Source organism: Pinus tabuliformis, chromosome 5_2, assembly GCF_031772625.1.
Source record: "Pinus tabuliformis cultivar Carrire ecotype Pingquan chromosome 5_2, CPIR1, whole genome shotgun sequence".
Classification (NCBI taxonomy): domain Eukaryota; kingdom Viridiplantae; phylum Streptophyta; class Pinopsida; order Pinales; family Pinaceae; genus Pinus; species Pinus tabuliformis.
The window spans coordinates 645,850,416-645,867,742 of NC_142306.1; the positions used below are offsets into that span (position 1 = coordinate 645,850,416).

At 38.4% G+C, this 17,327-nt stretch overlaps 1 protein-coding gene and 1 pseudogene across 3 annotated transcripts; one reads left to right on the plus strand and one right to left on the minus strand.

The window, feature by feature from the left end:
• Positions 1–828: 828 nt before the first annotated feature.
• Positions 829–7,751, plus strand: LOC149160692 (uncharacterized; annotated as a pseudogene).
• Positions 7,752–15,053: 7,302 nt separating this feature from the next.
• Positions 15,054–17,089, minus strand: LOC149160693 (pentatricopeptide repeat-containing protein At3g56030, mitochondrial-like). Of its 3 annotated transcripts, XM_089436762.1 has the most exons (3): positions 15,728–17,088; positions 15,517–15,600; positions 15,054–15,357 (listed from the first exon to the last, which is right to left on the minus strand). In XM_089436762.1, exons 1-2 carry the CDS (start codon positions 17,082–17,084, stop codon positions 15,533–15,535), a joined length of 1,425 nt encoding a protein of 474 aa, XP_089292888.1. In that variant the 5' UTR covers positions 17,085–17,088; the 3' UTR covers positions 15,054–15,357; positions 15,517–15,532. The 3 variants fall into 3 exon arrangements, 2 of the variants coding, with proteins under 2 accessions (XP_089292888.1, XP_089292889.1); XR_016261805.1 differs by having other exon boundaries at positions 15,517–17,086; XM_089436763.1 differs by having other exon boundaries at positions 15,054–15,981; positions 16,093–17,089.
• Positions 17,090–17,327: the final 238 nt, after the last annotated feature.

Below are 17,327 nucleotides of genomic sequence, written 5' to 3' on the forward strand. Positions count from 1 at the left end.
AGAATAGTTCTCCTTGCCAGTGAGAACTATTCCGACCATAGAGATGATTGAATGCATTCTGTAAAAAAATTACTTCTGCTGATAAAAAATCTTTACGTTACAGCCTTCAAATCCTTCTGATATTTGCTAAAAGCATCAGCATTTCATTGTACATATCACTGCAATACTACTATGTTTTGAAAAAATGCGCAAGGGATCACTTCAATATATCACTTCAATGTATTAATATATCACTTCAATATATCAATTTATCATGCAACACTATAAAACACTCTGACTGATATAACTTTGAATGCTTTGAAAACTGCTTATATAAACGCTTTGGATGATATATATAAACTGCGCAATACTATTTGAACTACCAAACACAGTTTTGTTACCATACGCAGTTTTGTTATCTGTCCTCAGCAATGTTCATTCTCAAGGACTTCCCACATACGGCGCCAGATGTTATTTGCAAACAAAAACATGATACATGGCGTTCCCTACTTCACAACAACATTACTATTATGGAACTTGTCTTTGAAAAATTTACTAATACGGACCTGATCATCAACAACTTGTCATGAAAGGCTCTGAATTTCAGAGATCTGGACTAGATAGTTAAAGATACAGTCAGACCAGGCGTAACGTAAGATTAAACTTCGATATATAATGCATATAGATCCAGCTTTTGCACGCGAATCATGTGATAAGCCCTTCCCGACCGATTGGTAGGTTGTTTGGCCATTGATTAAATCAAACAGCGAGCGGGTGATTGCCCACTGAAAAGAAGAATTACAAGAGACTTTACCACACGTTCTTCTTCTTCTCAGGGCAACGACAATAATGGCCACCGCCGTGGTGGAGAGTATGGAGAAGTTCTGGTTTTGGGGCAATGTAATGTGGTATGCTTCAATGCCTGTTGCTGCTACTCAGAGTTGCAGTGATAGTATTGATGAAGAGAGCAGTGAGTTGAAAAGCATGGTGGAGGAGGAGCAGACACAACACCAGCTACTTCAAAAAACTCGTGTGGGCTTGTTTGAAAGAAGGCACCGCAAGTCTTTGAGTGAGGATAGCCAACGGACTGGTAAACATTCCCGGTAGATGTACCTTGTCAGGCCGACATAGGTGAAAGCATCTTAACAATGGTCTATTCGGATGAGAAAACTACTGATGCGTTAATATAGATGCGTTAAGATACTGATGCGCTAAGTGAGAATGTTAGGTGATAGAGCATTATGGCAGCACAGGCGTGGCAGAGACTCAGGACAGAGGCAGCGTTCAGGACAGAGCTCAGTAATGATATTTCAGGACAGAGGCAGTGGCAGGGAGTTACGACTATTTTAGAACCTGGGACCTGTGCTCTGATACCATGTCAGGCCAGGGTAACTCCAGAATGGGCAGAAGAATTTTTGATTTATTATTTCATTAGACAGCTATTGTTTATATACATAAAATGGACGGATCAGTTCATCTTCTCGATGACTGTTCACGTTCCAGGTTACCCAACCATTGAAGATTAGGTGTGAACAGAGATTTCTTGTTAGAGCCACCATAAGGAGGTTCATATTGTGATTGATGTTGATCACTTGCGCTTCCAACATCACAAATTTCTCTTATGTCGAATCATGAGAGTTATTCTAAACATACTCATCAACCATAGCTAGGGTTCTATGACTTTCTTCTTAAACCAATTTCTAGCCCCCTTGCAACTTCCCATAAATAACCCAAAGAGGCCCCCCTTTGACACTAATATGATTTGTAAATTGTCATTGATATTCCATTGAAATAGTTGTAAAAATAGAACTAATAAAATCACTGAAATCTTTATTGTGAACATTAATTCCTTTTAAAATTTCATATTCTTTGTTTGTTATTTTTATGTTTAAAAACAAATTAACTAAAATGCAAGAAAAAAAATACGCACACCATCCACAATGCACACAATTTTTTCCTTTGGAAACCCTTACGAGAGAAAATTCAGCGAGAAGGTGAGGTTGCTCTACTCTATTTTCTCTTGTACAAAAATATGAATTTTCAAAGGAAGATGTACTCTCTATGGATTTATTTGATGTCTATGGCCTATAAGGTTTCTATAAAACTTTAATCCCCTCTATTATGCTTTCTAGCTTCCTACTCCTAGTTGTTCTACTATGGAATAAAATACAATATCATACAATGGAACCACTACTCTTAGCTACCCAATATTTAACATAGTCCAACAATCAACTAGGGGTAAGATTTGACTCCCTCAATCCTCAACCAAAATTATGATTTTGGATCTTCTGGAGTCTTCTTGAGCTTCCACACATGGTTTAACCTCATATGCATGAGAAACGGACGCTGACATGGCATCCCCTCATACCAAGATCATCAACATAGCACATCAACATAACATGTCAACTTGCAAGAGGCATAATTTTTACATACAAACTTGGAAATGTCTTTAAGTGTAGAATAATGCTAGAGGGTCTAGTGCAACAAGAATTTTTTAACCTCAGAAGACATTGTTTAATGTCTCTGTCAGGCCAGGGTAACTCCAGAATGAGCAGAAGAAAAACTGATCTATTATTTCATTAGAGAACTATTGTTTATATACAAAAAGGAGACGGAACAGTTCATCTTCTTGATGACTGTTCACGTTCCATTTCACCCATCCGTTGAGGATTAGGTGTCAACATTCCCCCCCTTAATCTGAAGGGATGTTGGTGAGTCCAAGCATCGTTCTGAATCTTTCAAGCTTTTCTCTTCCAAGCGCTTTGGTGAAGATGTCTGCAATTTGCTCATTTGTGGAACAATGACGGAGATGGATTGTTTTGGCCTCAACATGATGTCGGATCAGATGATATTTAGTATTGATGTGCTTAGTACGATCATGGAACTTTGGGTTCTTGGCCAACTTTATTGCAGAGGTGTTATCAATCATGAGTGGAGTTGATTGTATTTGTTTTACCTGCAAATCTTCAAGAATTTTCCTGAGCCACACAATTTCTTTCGTTGCTTCAGCTGCTGCCACGTATTCTGCTTCTGTTGTGGAATCTGCTGGTACTAATTGTTTGCGTGATCTCCAGGAGACAACTCTTGATCCAAGACTCATAGCATATCCTGAAGTAGATACCCCAGTTTCTTTGTCTCCATCGAAGTCTGAATCAGAGTATCCAAACAAGTTGAAGTCGTCCACCTGTGTATACTTGATTCCAAGGTCTTGAGTTCCCTTCAAGTACCTTAGAACTCTTTTTGCAGCAGACCAATGTCCCTCACAAGACTTTTGCATAAACCTGGAGAGGATTCCAATAGCAAATGAAATGTCTGGTCTGGTAGTAGTGAGGTAGATGAGACTTCCTACAAGCTGTCTATACTTTATTGCATCCTCAAATTCCTTTCCTTCAATAGATGTGAGCTTCAAGTTTTGTTCCATTGGAGTAGAAAGAGGATTGCACTCTGTCATGCCAAATCTGTTTAACAAATCTCCAATGTATTTCTTTTGAGAAAGAAATATGGATTTTGGATGTTGGGTTACTTCAATGCCAAGATAGTAATGAACATAGCCCAAATCAGTCATTTCAAAACTTTTTCCTAATTCTTTCTTTATGGATGCAATATAGCTTTCATTGTTCCCTGTCATTAAAAGATCATCTACATATACCACAAGATATACAACTGTTTTGCCAACTTTCTTGACAAATAAAGTTGCATCATCAAGATCAAAATGTTTGAAGTTGAGTTTCAGAAGATGCTCAGTTAGTTTTTCATACCAGGCTCGTGGTGCTTGTTTGAGGCCATACAAGGACTTCATAAGTTTGCATACTTTGTGTTCATGTCCTTTCACAGCAAATCCTTCAGGCTGGGACATAAAAACATTCTCTTTTAGATCTCCATTCAAGAATGCAGTTTTTACATCCATTTGATGGACTTTCCAACCGTTCTGAGCAGCTAGTGCAAAGAGTGTCCGGATGGTGGCCCATTTTGTTGTGGAGGCAAAAGTTTCCTCATAATCGACCCCTTCCTTCTGTGCAAAACCTTTTGCCACAAGCCTAGCTTTGTGCTTGTCAAGTGAGCCATCAACTTTGTACTTGTTCTTGTAGACCCACTTGCAGCCAATTGGTTTGGTTCCAAATGGAGGATCAACCAGCTTCCAAGTGCCATTCTTTATGAGGGCATCATACTCCTTCTGCATCGCTTCTTTCCATTCATCATGAGAAGCAGCTTCTTTGAAGGAAGTTGGTTCAAAATCTGTAGACAAGTTCAATTCACAATCATAAGTAACATCCATATCAACAGGTGAATTAGAGTTATCTACATCACCTCCATCTTGTCGGTTTGTATTTCTAGTTCCTATTTTTCCAATTTCATCAGGATGAACACTTTCAAGTGTCTTTGTCAGCCACTTTTGGGGACCTTTCTGAGATGGTCCAGGCTGCTCTGTTGATTGAGTTGGGACTGAATCAAGATTGAGTCTCCCAATTCTATCAATTACATCACTTAAAGGATCATCCGGTGTTGGAGTTTCATGCACGGGAGATTGTTCTTCAGAAGAAGATTCCACATGTTGATCTAGTATAGGAATCCCCCCTTCAAGATGTGGAATCTGATTATCAAACTCTTGAAATGATTTCGTTTTTGTGAATCTATCCAAGCGATCAAGTTGCCGCTCAACAACACTGTCAGATTTGGATGATTCAAGAAAAATGACATCTCTAGATACAACAAACTTTTTATTTACTTCATCATAGAGACGGTATGCTTTAGAGGTGTTTGAATACCCCAGGAAGATACACTTACGACTTCTAGCACCAAGTTTGTTTCTATGTACCTTTGGTATTAAAGCATAACAGGTGGAACCAAAAATCCTGAGATGTTTTACCGAAGGAACATGTCCATACCACAATTCATAAGGAGTCTTGTTTCTTATAGCACTAGATGGACATCTATTCTTTATATATGCCACACATAAAACAGCATCAGTCCAAAACATTATCTTTACATTTCTGAAGAAAAGCATGGATCGTACCATATTCAAGATTGTTCTATTCATTCTTTCTGCTACACCATTCTGTTGGGGATTATAAGGTACAGTTGTTTGATGTTTGATCCCATGTTGGCGAAGATAGTTTTCAAATTCATTTGATGTATATTCTTTTCCATTATCAGTGCGAATAGACCCAATATGAGATTGTGCATCATTTTCAATCCACTTATGAAAATTCTTGAATGTTTGAAAAGCATCAGATTTGTTCTTCAATAAATAAACCCAACACATTCTGGTGTAATCATCAATAAATGTCATGATATATTTATTTCCATTTGCAGAAGGAACAGGCATTGGACCACATAAATCTGAATGAATGAGTTCAAGCTTCCTATGTGCTCTTGAATGTGAATCATGAAAAGACTGTTTGCTATGCTTTCCTAGAATGCAAGCATCACATTTCTTATGTTTTCTAGGAATTGTAGGCAAACCAGCAACACCATTTTTCTTCAACAAGCGGAGACTATCATAGTTTAAATGTCCAAATCTAGCATGCCATAATAAACTTGACGGAAGTGTACCTTCTTCATGATGAGAAATATATGAGAAATGTTGTGCATGAGCAGAGGTTCCTTGCAGTTTAAGAAGTCTTTCTTCTTCTATACCCCTCATGACAAGTGAGTGGTCAGATGCCTTTCTTACCTCAAGCTTTCCATCAAACATATGAATGGAGTGACCTTGCTGGCGGATGTGGACCAAGGACAGCAAGTTTCTCTTGAGCTGTGGGAGATATAGAACATGATCCAGAAGAAAGTCTGGAAGACCAGGCAGTTTAAGCCTGATTGTGCCAAGCCCCGATGGCTTGATTTTTGACTGATCTGCAAAGTATATTGCTCCATCAACATTGTCAGTGAAATCTTCAAAAAAATCTTTCCTATGAGTCATATGACAGGTTGCTCCTGAATCAACCAACCAATCATTTTTCGAAGAAGCAAGTGAAGCATTAAACAAATCTTCATTTACTCCAATGTTACATTGTGCCTCAATATAGTGAGCGGATTCAGGTGCTTTACCTTTGTCTGTGTCATCAGTTTTACCTTTCTGTTGGTTTCTTTTCTGCTCAATCTTTTCCCATGGTAGCTTGCATGTAGAAGCATCATGTGATCCATTTCGTTTGCAGCGAATGCAATGCAGATCTGCCTTTTCTGCTTGAGAATGTCTGCCCCCCCTGCCTCTGAAGTATCTTCCTCTTCCTCTTCGTCCACCTCTTCCTCTTGTAGAATCTTGAGCAGGATGCTTTTCTTTATGAGCAAGGCAAACAGTTTCTTCAAAAGATTCAGGGACTGTTTTCTTTCCAAAGGCTTTTTCTCTTTCAGCAAACTTTTTCACAAGAGACTCAAAGGTTATGTCTTTAAGATTTCCATTTGCTTGTAAAGACTCAAGATAATTGGAGTAGGTAGGATAGAGTGCTTTGAGAAAGGCAATAAGAGAGATATCCAGCTCAACCTTAGTGGATTTAATATCATGCATTATAGACTTTATTTCAGATGCAAGAGCAAGGGGATCATTATTTTTCAGTTCAAGAGTGAAGAGTTTAATCATGAGCTGAACAACTTCAAGTGCAAAATGTGAATCATAGAGTTCTTTCAGCTTTTGTAAAGCTTCAAAGGCAGTGGAATAGGATGAAATATGACGACTTACTTCTTCATTTACAGATGCTGCGATCAATGCATAGGCTTTGTTGTTCTTGTTTTCCCAAATGACAAGTTCTTTATCTGATGTAGGCTGCACAGGGTCTTTGTCTTCTTCTCCAACACACACTCCTTTCCTCAACTCATTGTAGATGAGGGTGTGTTTTACCATCCGAGACCATTCAGGATAGTTCTCCTTGCCAGTGAGAACTATTCCTACCATAGAGATGATTGAATGCATTCTGTAAAAAAAATACTTCTGCTAAAAAAACTTTCTGCTGATATACAGTGAAATTGTACTCAAAAGGGTAACAGATTTCAAAATATTTATGCACTAAGTTTTCTTCAAATGTCTCCAAAATTTTATAAAATATCCTCCACAAAATATTCAAACAACTTCCACAACTTATTGAAACAGCGTCCAAAACGCATTCAAAAACTTATTCAAACAGCTTACAGCGCATTCAAAAACTTATTCAAACAGCTGGTCAATATATATATGCTGGTCAATCATCAACAAGGCATATACATGCGGTTTAATACTAAACTTTATGGAAACATATACCACTCGGACGGTGCCAATAGTTCTCTGACAGGAGCGGGCTCAGAGATCTCTTCAGTTGGACGAAATCAGTCAACACTCAAGGAGTCTCCAGAGTCGCAGCAGCCGCTGAAACGCCACCAGAAACTGCATGTAATAACACATTGCAGCAGAAAAAGAAGAAACCCATTGTTTCTGTTGACCAGAAGGGCAATATCAGAGTTCTCAAGGTGGTGCCCATATGCGGTTCCCTCAGGAAGGCTTCTCACAACCGTGGCCTTATTCGTACTGCCATTGAAATAGTCGAGGAGTCGAATCCGGGCATGGAGATAGAGCTGATAGACATCAGCAACCTTCCCTTTCTGAACACCGATCTTGAAGTGGATGGTCGGTTTCCAGATGTTGTGGACAGCTTCAGAAAAAATTCCTTGATGCCGATTGTATACTCTTTTCTTCTCCAGAGTACAACTATTCTGTGACTGCTCCCTTGAAGAACGCTATAGATCATTCAAAACAGCATATACATTTGGAATTAAAATCAACGCTCACAAGCCAACGCTCAACGTAACAAGCACTGAGCCGAAGGGAGGAGTCCACAAATGGAAATGAAAAATGCGGCTCAAAAAAAATGTAATTAAAGTTCAAGCAACAAGTTATGGAGACACTCCTGCTTTTCTTGCAAAACAGACTGTCTTGAACTAAGCAACACTCCGCCGATTTTATTCTCCAGGACTAAAGCCAAGCCAGTACCACGGCCGCCTCGTAAATCTGAACAACAGATCTTTTCATTGCAAAGTTGGTTCTACGACCCTTATGGACTGTAGAACGATGCTCCTGCCACGGACTTGAACTCGCTCGGATCGACCTCGGGGCGAATGGCCGGAGCTAAAGAAACCTTTCAAGAACCGGGGAAATGTGAGCCAAACTGGGCAAATGAGAGATCAAACGGAAGCAGAGAGGAGCATGCGGATATGATGATATCTACGCAGCTGGGTATGTGGCGTGCTATGAATTGTTGTGTGATGCAAAATCCGATTCAGTTTGGTGCATCGACGGTGGGAGACGGTGGGAGAACGTTACATGCATCTCTGGGCAGCGACAGAGGCAGAGTAGTGTCAGGCAAACGTTTCAGGCAGATGCGTTGGCCAGGCAAACGTTCAGGCAGGCAATCAATGCGCAGAGAGACAAACGTTCAGGCAGGCAGAGGCGTTGCAAGGAATCTGGGACCTGCGCTCTGATACCATGTCAGGCCAGGGTAACTCCAGAATGAGCAGAAGAAAAACTGATCTATTATTTCATTAGAGAACTATTGTTTATATACAAAAAGGAGACGGAACAGTTCATCTTCTTGATGACTGTTCATGTTCCAGTTCACCCATCCGTTGAGGATTAGGTGTCAACAGTTTCAAATGGCTTCAAAAGTTTTCAAACCCCAATTCTCCAAATTGGGAAAAGTTGTTGAAACAATCTTCCACATTGATTCCTCCATTTTTTTCTACTTTAAAAGCATTGAAATATATGACAAATAATATAATGATCCAATGTGGATCATCCACACCCTCAACCCAAGTGTCCTCAAGTCATGTTCAAGTGTAAGCCTCCATGCGAGCAACCAAAAACCCCATGTTGTCTACGACTCAATTCCCTCCTCTAGAATGCCCAACATTCACACTAGCATGAAGTGTCCTCTATGCAAGCAACCTCCTCTGATTTGCACGCTACACAATGAATGTAACCAAGCCTCATAGGCCTCCAATGCTCTAAGGAAGAATGCCATCAAAGTATCCATACAAAGTTTAGCAATATCTAGGTAAGCCACCTCCAGTGTGCATGTCCCTCTTGAAACAACAAAGGGTCAAACATACACAATACACCCCACATCACATGAAGCACCCCCAAATATGGTGTAAACGCTTACAAAGGAACACCAAAAGCTAACATTTGGGTAGTTATTTGAAGAATGAGATAGAGTTCATGATCAAATGCCAATGTATGATAACATTAAGGCCTTTCTTGGAAGCCAAAGAATGTATTTAAGTGTTCAAGTCATGCTCAAGTTCATTCTTTGTAAGTGGGATCCACCTATAGCAAGTTTGGTAAAAGAATTATAATACAATGTTCCATATAGCATATAAACAAGCATATAAAACCTTCTAACACATAGAAATTCAACTAACTAGGAGAAATTTCATTAGATATATTTATTCCCAATTGAAGATTTCTCCTTTAACATAAACATGATGAATGACATAAGTGGTATCTAGTGAACATAGTTATCTAGTGAACATCCAACAATTGCCCTTGTATGGGTAAGCCATGGTGGCCAACTTATACATGATAAATTTCAAGGGTTCAAGAAGATGGTCTCACCTCCATTTGTTAATCATCATATAACAACCTTCATCTTCTTCTAAAAATATATTAGCATCATTCAATCAAAACCTTTTCACATAAAAAAGTAAATACATCAAACTTCTAAAAGTATAAGGTGTTAAGGGAATGTGAAACTTCCCTGGTTTCTTCACTCTCATAAGTGTACGCCTTTGATCAAAAGCTTTGCAATGCCATTGACTATATGAAATTGAAAATATCAACTACACACTGCATGTACAATCCTTGAAAACCAAATCATATTATATTCCCACACAATTGGTGAGAGGTGCAAATAATCAGCGGTGTGAAAATCACAATTTTTTTACTCAGCTACTATTATCGCCCAATTTTTACAAAGTTTTTTTTTTTTTTAAATCACTGAAAAAATCGCGATTCGAACGAAAAAAATCGCGACCCTCCGGGGCAGTGCATTTTATAAGCAAATTTATGAGTTTTATTTCTCATTTTTAACAGACAGCAGACTTGTTTGAGAGCTGAGGAGGAGAGGAAGGTGTCTACTAGGGCAGAGGAGGAGAAAAACGAGAGATTTTAGCATCTCAAGCAAGAGAACTTCGTGTTTGGACCAAATTTCTTCGGCAAACCGTGGTTTCCAGGTATGGGCACCAAATTTGGCCATTTTGTTTTGGTTTTTTTTTCTTGTTTTTGCTTGGGTTTCTATAATTCATGATTATCAATGATTTTTGAGTGGATTTGATGGTGTTTTTTTTTTTTTCATTTTTGTTGCATAGAGTGGAGAGAGTTCATTTTGGTCAAAAATGCAAAAGCTTGATTGTTAGATTTATTAGTTTTCCCTTTTTCTTGCTCTATTTTTTTGCGTCATTTTTTATTGAGTTTGAATGTGCATTTTTTATATTGTTGTTGGATTGAGTTGAGGTTTTTTGTTTGTTTGTCAAAAATTCAATGTGTTGTGTCATGTATGTAATTTTTATTTTTATTTTTTTAACTTGCAATTCTTATTGTGCCATAGGTTCAACTTCAAACTTCATCTTACATTAAAACTCAAGAGTTCAACCAAGTTACAAACATGCCAAGGAAATTGGACCCTCTGTGGGAATTTGGTGAACCTGATGGAGGGTTTGATAGAATAAACTTGTCTTGCAAGTTATGTGGGCAGCATATGTTAGGGGGGTTTATAGATTGAAGTATCACCTTGCACAAATCCTTGGACGTGATGTAGGGCCTTGCACCAATACAAATGTGGAAATCATCCGAAGAGCCATGAGATCATTGGAAGAATTAAAACAATACAAAGTGACCAAAGTAGATCTGAAGAAGCAACTAGCAGGGAGTGTGTTAGGATGTGAATATGGAAGTGGCACTCATTCTACTTCAGCATCAATCTCTACAACCAACATTGTAGCTACCTCATCATTTTTTGTTCCTAGAACCACGGCTGGTTCACAACCATCTATCACTTCAATGCTTAAAAAAAGGAGAAAGAACAAACTAACAAGTTGTTGGATAAGTTTCTTCTTTGGAGTGATATTCCTTTCAGTGTTGCAAGGAATAATCCATTTTTTCAGTCTGTTGTTGATTCTATTGCCATTGTTGGCCAAGGATACAAAATCCCTTCTTATGATGACTTTAGAGACCGCATTCTTCAAGATGAAAAGGTTGACGGTGCCAAAAGATTGGAGGAGTTTAAGGCATCATGGGCACAAACAAGATGCATTGTGATGTTAGATTGTTGGACCGACCAAAAGGGGAGAACCCTTATAAACTTCTTGGTTAATTGTCCCGAGGAGACAATGTTTATGAAATCTGTTGATGCATCTTCACATATCAAAGATACAAAATTATAATATGATTTGTTAGATGTGTTTATTTTGGAGGTGGGTGCAGAACATGTTTTCCAAGTCATAACGGACAATGCTGCAAATTATGTTGCTACTGGCAAGATGCTTATGGAGAGGCATCCTACTTTATTTTGGACACCTTATGCTGCACATTGTATTGATTTGATGTTGGAGGACATAGGAAAATTTTCATTTGTCAAAGATATTTTTGATTCATCAAAAAGCATTACAAAATTTATATATAATCATGCATTTGTGCTTAGCTTGATGAGAAAATTCACCAACAATAAGGAGTTGGTGCACCTCGCCATTACACGGTTTGCCACCAATTTCATATCTCTTCAATCCCTCTTGAATTCTATGTGGGATGTGAAGAGAATGTTTCTTTCAGATGAGTGGTGTGCTTTGACATTTAGCCACAAACCAGCGGGAAAGGCCATATGCAGATTAGTTTTATACCAGGAAAACTTATGGGCGAGAGTGCAGGAAGTGTGTAGCGTCACTGAACCTTTGGTAAAGGTTCTTCGATTAGTTGATGGTGAGAAGCCCGCAATGGCCTATTTGTACGAGGCCATGGACAGAGGTAAAGAATCCATTATGGCCTACTATAATAATAAAGGAAATGAGGGGTTTCAGAAACAACTCCTCCTATGGGAAGTGATTGATGAACGATGGAACAACACACTCCATCGTCTCATTCATGCTACAGGGATCTACCTGAACCCCGCATTTTCTTACTCATGTGTATTCTTATTTGATGCTGAGATCATGGATGGATTCTTAACCTGTGTTCAGAGGATGGTGCGATCTCCAACAGAGTGTGCAAAAATCTCCAAAGAAATGGAGATATACAAAATGGCAGGTGGCACATTTAGCTTTGAGATGGTTGTGGTTGATAAGAAGACTAAAATACCAGGTATTTTTTAGTTTGTTTCAAATTTCATTGTCTCTTCAAGTTCATAACTTCATACTTTACTTCAACTTTCAAATTTCATTTTTTTCTTATGTTTATCTTATTTGTAATTTTGTTGTAGATGCATGGTGGACTCGTGATGGTGCTAGAGTACCTCATCTGCGAAATTTTTCCATTCGTATCCTCAACCAAACATGTAGCTTCTCAAGATGCGACTGCAACTAGAGTGTATTTGAAAAAATACACAACAAGAAGCACAACAGGTTAAACTTAAAACTTTAAATATTCCAAATTTCCAATTAATTTTTTGAATTCATTAAATAATATTTTTTATATTATTATTTTATGATCTTTGTACAGGTTGGAGTCCCAGCAACTTAATGACATGGTCTACGTCTACTACAATCTTCAATTGTGGGTGAGGCAACTTGAGAGGATACCTGATATGGAGGCCATCTCATTGGATGGGATTGACAGCACTATTGCATGGAGGGTTGAGGCCGAGAGGCCTCTCATGGAGTCTGTCGATGATTGGTTAGCGCAGGAGGTAGTGGAAGGCATAGAGGGGGAGGAGGAGGTGACACCATCTACCCAGGCTACCCCTGCCACTAGTAGAGGACGTGGTCTACCTCCTGTAGCTCCCAGTTCTTCAGCTTCTAGAGCACAGTAGAGTCCACTGCCAACTCCATTGGCATCTACATCTAGAGGGAAAGGGAAAGCTATTGCATTTTCTCGCAAGAGGGGCAGAGGAAATCAATAGTATTAGTTATTTGGTTCATTTCATTGTATATGATATTATGACTCATTGAGATACATTATTATATTTTGTTTTGATATTTTGAGGCTGAGTGGGAACTCAAAAGTCAAGACTTACTATTTAGGACATGATTCACTGTCATGTGCGATGTAGCACTAGAAATAATATTACACATCTTATATATTAGTTCTTTTATCATATTTATGTGTCAGTGTATTTATTTTATGTTGTAGATGCTTTAGATATTAAAAAAATTGGAAAAAAATGAATATTTTGTATTTTACGATTTTTTCCCGATTTTTACGATTTTTCCCCCTCGGCGATTTAATCCCGATCGCGATTTTCACAACATTGCAAATAATCATGTGTATATGACGAACCAACGGAGTCAATTATTATATAAGGCTAACGTGTTGTCAATAAACAAATCATGTTTCTTCCCCCTTTCCTCAGGCCATTCACTTAAGTATGGCATCGCTAGCCTCCCAATGTTTCATTGTCTCAAAATCTTTAAACTTAAGTGAAATTTTGAAAGTGAGTGGGCTTTTAATGCATGAAAGATAATGTGAGTGCAATTTACATATTTGCACAAAACTTGCCACCTTCCCAAGTTAATAAACTTTAAAACAATACTATTTAATCCATAAAAGGCAATGGTTGAGTGTCTACCCATTAATGGTCTAGGTGGATACCTACACATTAACAATCATCACTTAATTCTCCATTTGTCTTTGTTCGTTAGGATGCCATTTGTTTATGGGCCCCCTAGTGTTATGAGATGTGATCTACAAGACATAAGGAAAGGCTAAAGAGGTCCAAGTTCAACCCCTACAACAAGGGTTTTTAGAGTGCCCTATGGTGGATCTGCAAGGTGCAAGGCATGCGATGAAGTTCATTGAAGTGCATGCTCAAATATTAACGAGAAGGGGGTCCTTGCAAGACTTGTTGTGAGGTGCATGATGCGAAGTGCAATAAGGAGATTCGATAGGCTCATGTCCAAGCACCCAAATGAGGGACTCCTCACATCACTTGTTGGAGGATGCAAGATGCAAGAATTGGATTTGTCTTGAAACCAAGGTAAGTAGTGTTACATTCACCTACAACTATATTTGACAACTTCAACAAAATTAAGGCTTTAGATTAATATTTGGATAATCAATGATGTTGGGCACTAAATCACTTAAGATTTCAAAAGGGTACTAAGGCAATAAATGGGTTGGGGAACAAAAGGTTTTTGGACATTAAGGACTTGATGCTAGCTCAAAGTTAACCCAAAAGCCAGTTCACGAAGGGCTTAGAACAAAAGGTTTTTGGACATTAAGGACTTGATACTAGCTCAAAGTTAACCCAAAAGCCAGTTCATGAAGGGCTTAGATAGTTGCTCAATTATGTTTTGACCCTTAAAAATAGGGATGTCGATATATTGAGACTTTGTGCTTCAACGAGGCTCAAGTAGAAATGAAATTTAGGGAAGTTGATCCTTGAGACAATTTTCAAAATTTCAAGTGCTTCAAACTGCAATTTGGATGTAGTTTGAAACATACATGTCTCGAATGCCAAACACAATAGAATGTACATATAGATGGCAAATCAATGCCTAAATTAGTATGGGATCTCATTTTGCCTTGTATGCATGCAAGATATAAAGTTGGCGTTACTAAACATTTGACTTCACCTACATATTGCAAATTAAGGAATGATATATTGAGGACTAATACAGGTTGGAACTCGATTCAACATTTCAACATGCAAGATGATTGTAGGTTTTGCTTGATTGCATGTTGTCGTTTACAATAAGCAAAATTTACACTCTAACCAGCTTTGCACAAGTTGATTCTAGGTAGATGTTTGTACTTAACAACTTCCTTGACAATCAACATAGAAATCAATGTAGATGTAGATGTTTTAGTTACTATCAACACATTCTATATCTAACCAGAGGGAAAAGCCTTTTGACATTAGTAAATTCCTTGACAAATATACTCCAAATCAACGTATTTTATACAAAAATAGAGAGGAAAGAGCCTTTTGACATTCATAGGAAATAATCATCCCGCCTTTTAGCACAACCACCCATGGTTTTTACTTCCCACATGCTATGTAATGAAGTGTTACACAACAATAGCATAAAAGGACGATCTGTAAGATGGATGCAGCAAAAGTGTTCATTCACTACACATGAGATCAAAGGCCTTACTTTCCTTCAAGCATCAATGAAAGTTACCACCAGCCTGAAAGCCTTCATGCAACTTGCATTTAGTATGCAAACTGAATGCCTCAAAATTTGCTAGCGTGAATTAACTTCGGGGCACAGCTGCAATAACCAGACAAGTCTCCAGTAAACTCAGCTGGATGTATTAAAATGACAATATATGCATGTCAAATAGAAAATCGACAGCTGCATTATATTGCCTGATTAACATAATTAAAGTTGTGTACTATATTGCCTAACAAACATGGTTTTGTGCAAAACCTCGTTGCGTCATTGCTCATGCATAAGCTCCAATTCCCTTAGCTTTATTTTCCTTCAAAAGATTACTTGCTTCTTGATGTCGACCTGATTTGCTACAAACCTTTAGCTTTCTTTTCCTTCAAAAGATTACTTGCTTCTTGATGTCGCCCTGATTTGCTACAAACCTTAATCAAATGTGAATACATAAATGAATCCAGTTTAGGATCCTTACCACACCGTTGGGTCAGGAATGAATGTGCTTGCCCAAAACCTTTGATTTGGAAGAGTTTGTTGAAGAGAATCGAGTAAGTAGCGTACAAAGGGTTAATTCCTTCTTTTTTCAGTCTATCAAAGAGCTGAAGCGCACCTTGGATTCCCCCTCTATTGCAAGCAACACGAATCATAATATCATACGTATAGGCATCTAGTTTGCAGCCCATATTAACCATAGACTGAAGCCATTCAGTTGCTTCTGGAAGTTGATTCCTGTTACAAAGTGCTTTTAAAACAACATTATAGCAGAAGGAATCTTGAGGAGAGTCTTTCATCATCTCAAAAATCCCCTGTGCCTTATCAATCTGGTTGTTTTGACAGTACCTTTGTATAAGTGGACGATATGTCGACATTTTGGGAGCACAATCAACAGTGGCCATCTTTTTCAATATCTTTAAGGCTGTATTGACATGATTCTTTTCACAGAAAGTCGCAATAAGCCTTTCGTAAGCTTCTCTTCTGACAGAAAGCTCCAGCTTGTCAAACATTTCCATGAGTTTATCCAGCATATCTGAATCATTGTGCCAGCCCGCAGCGAACGAAAATGTCTTGGAAAAATTATCGCAACGCGCACCTGATCTCTCTGGCAAAACCCTCTGCAGGGTTTCAAAGTCCTTAGAACGGCCGAGAATATCGACAAGTTTGTCATAATTTGAAATGTTATGTTGAAAGCCTGGTTGTGTTTTGGCCCATTGAAAAAACCTCAGAGCCGAATTTGGGGAACTCGCTGTACCCAAAACCGACTTCACGAGTTGTGGAGTTACCTGAAGCCCCAATTGAGTTAGGGTTTCTTCCATGTCTTCATCCCCATTTTCAAGGACTTGCTGTATTTCTATTATAGCATTCGCCAGCTTCCATTTCTCTTTTTCTGGGGTTTCCACAGTTCCGGTCAATCCAGGCAAATTGTCTTCCTCTTCTTCGTTGTTTACGGCTCCGAATTTAGAGTATTCGTCCTCAAGGATTTGAACCGTGGCGGATGCATCCGTTGAATAAAATTTCTGGCTCAAAATGAGTCCATGAAAACGAAGACAGCTCTGACTGTTTTCGAAGGTTTTGAGGGCCATGGAATACAAATTCTGACGCCATTGTGGTGATGCAGAGCTCCGTTGTTGAGGGTGCAGCTGGTTTGTTGAAAATGCTCGCCTGATAGAAGGCAGTACTGCACGCCGCGCACAGGCCATAGGCTCCATTTGCAAGGAGTTGAGTGGGAATTTGATAAACGTGGGGGTTGAGGGTTTTGTTAATGCTAGGGTTAAAGTGAAGGTTTTAACGTTATGAGTTGACGAAGGGTTTAAAGTAAGGGTTGAAGTAGTCATGGTGAACAACACTTACGGGGTTTGAAAAGCGTCTCTCGTATAATTGTTGGAATGGGATTTATGAATCAAATAAGTTTACATTATATATCATTAATAGTTGATTAATGTAAGTTATATTGTTTAATTTATTATTTGTGTATTTAGTTATATTAAGTTTAATTATTTTTTATGTATTTTTTATTTTTTGGGTAAGGATTAAGTTGTCATGTAACACTTGTTAATATTTGGATTAAGACCATTTTA

Bases quoted from the DNA above. Each gene is read 5' to 3' on its own strand.
- LOC149160693 (XM_089436762.1), bottom strand. From the start codon at position 17,084: ATGACTACTTCAACCCTTACTTTAAACCCTTCGTCAACTCATAACGTT. The intron at 15,601-15,727 runs GTAAGGATCCTA...GTAGCAAATCAG, and splicing joins ATTCCTGACCCAACGGTGTG to GTCGACATCAAGAAGCAAGT.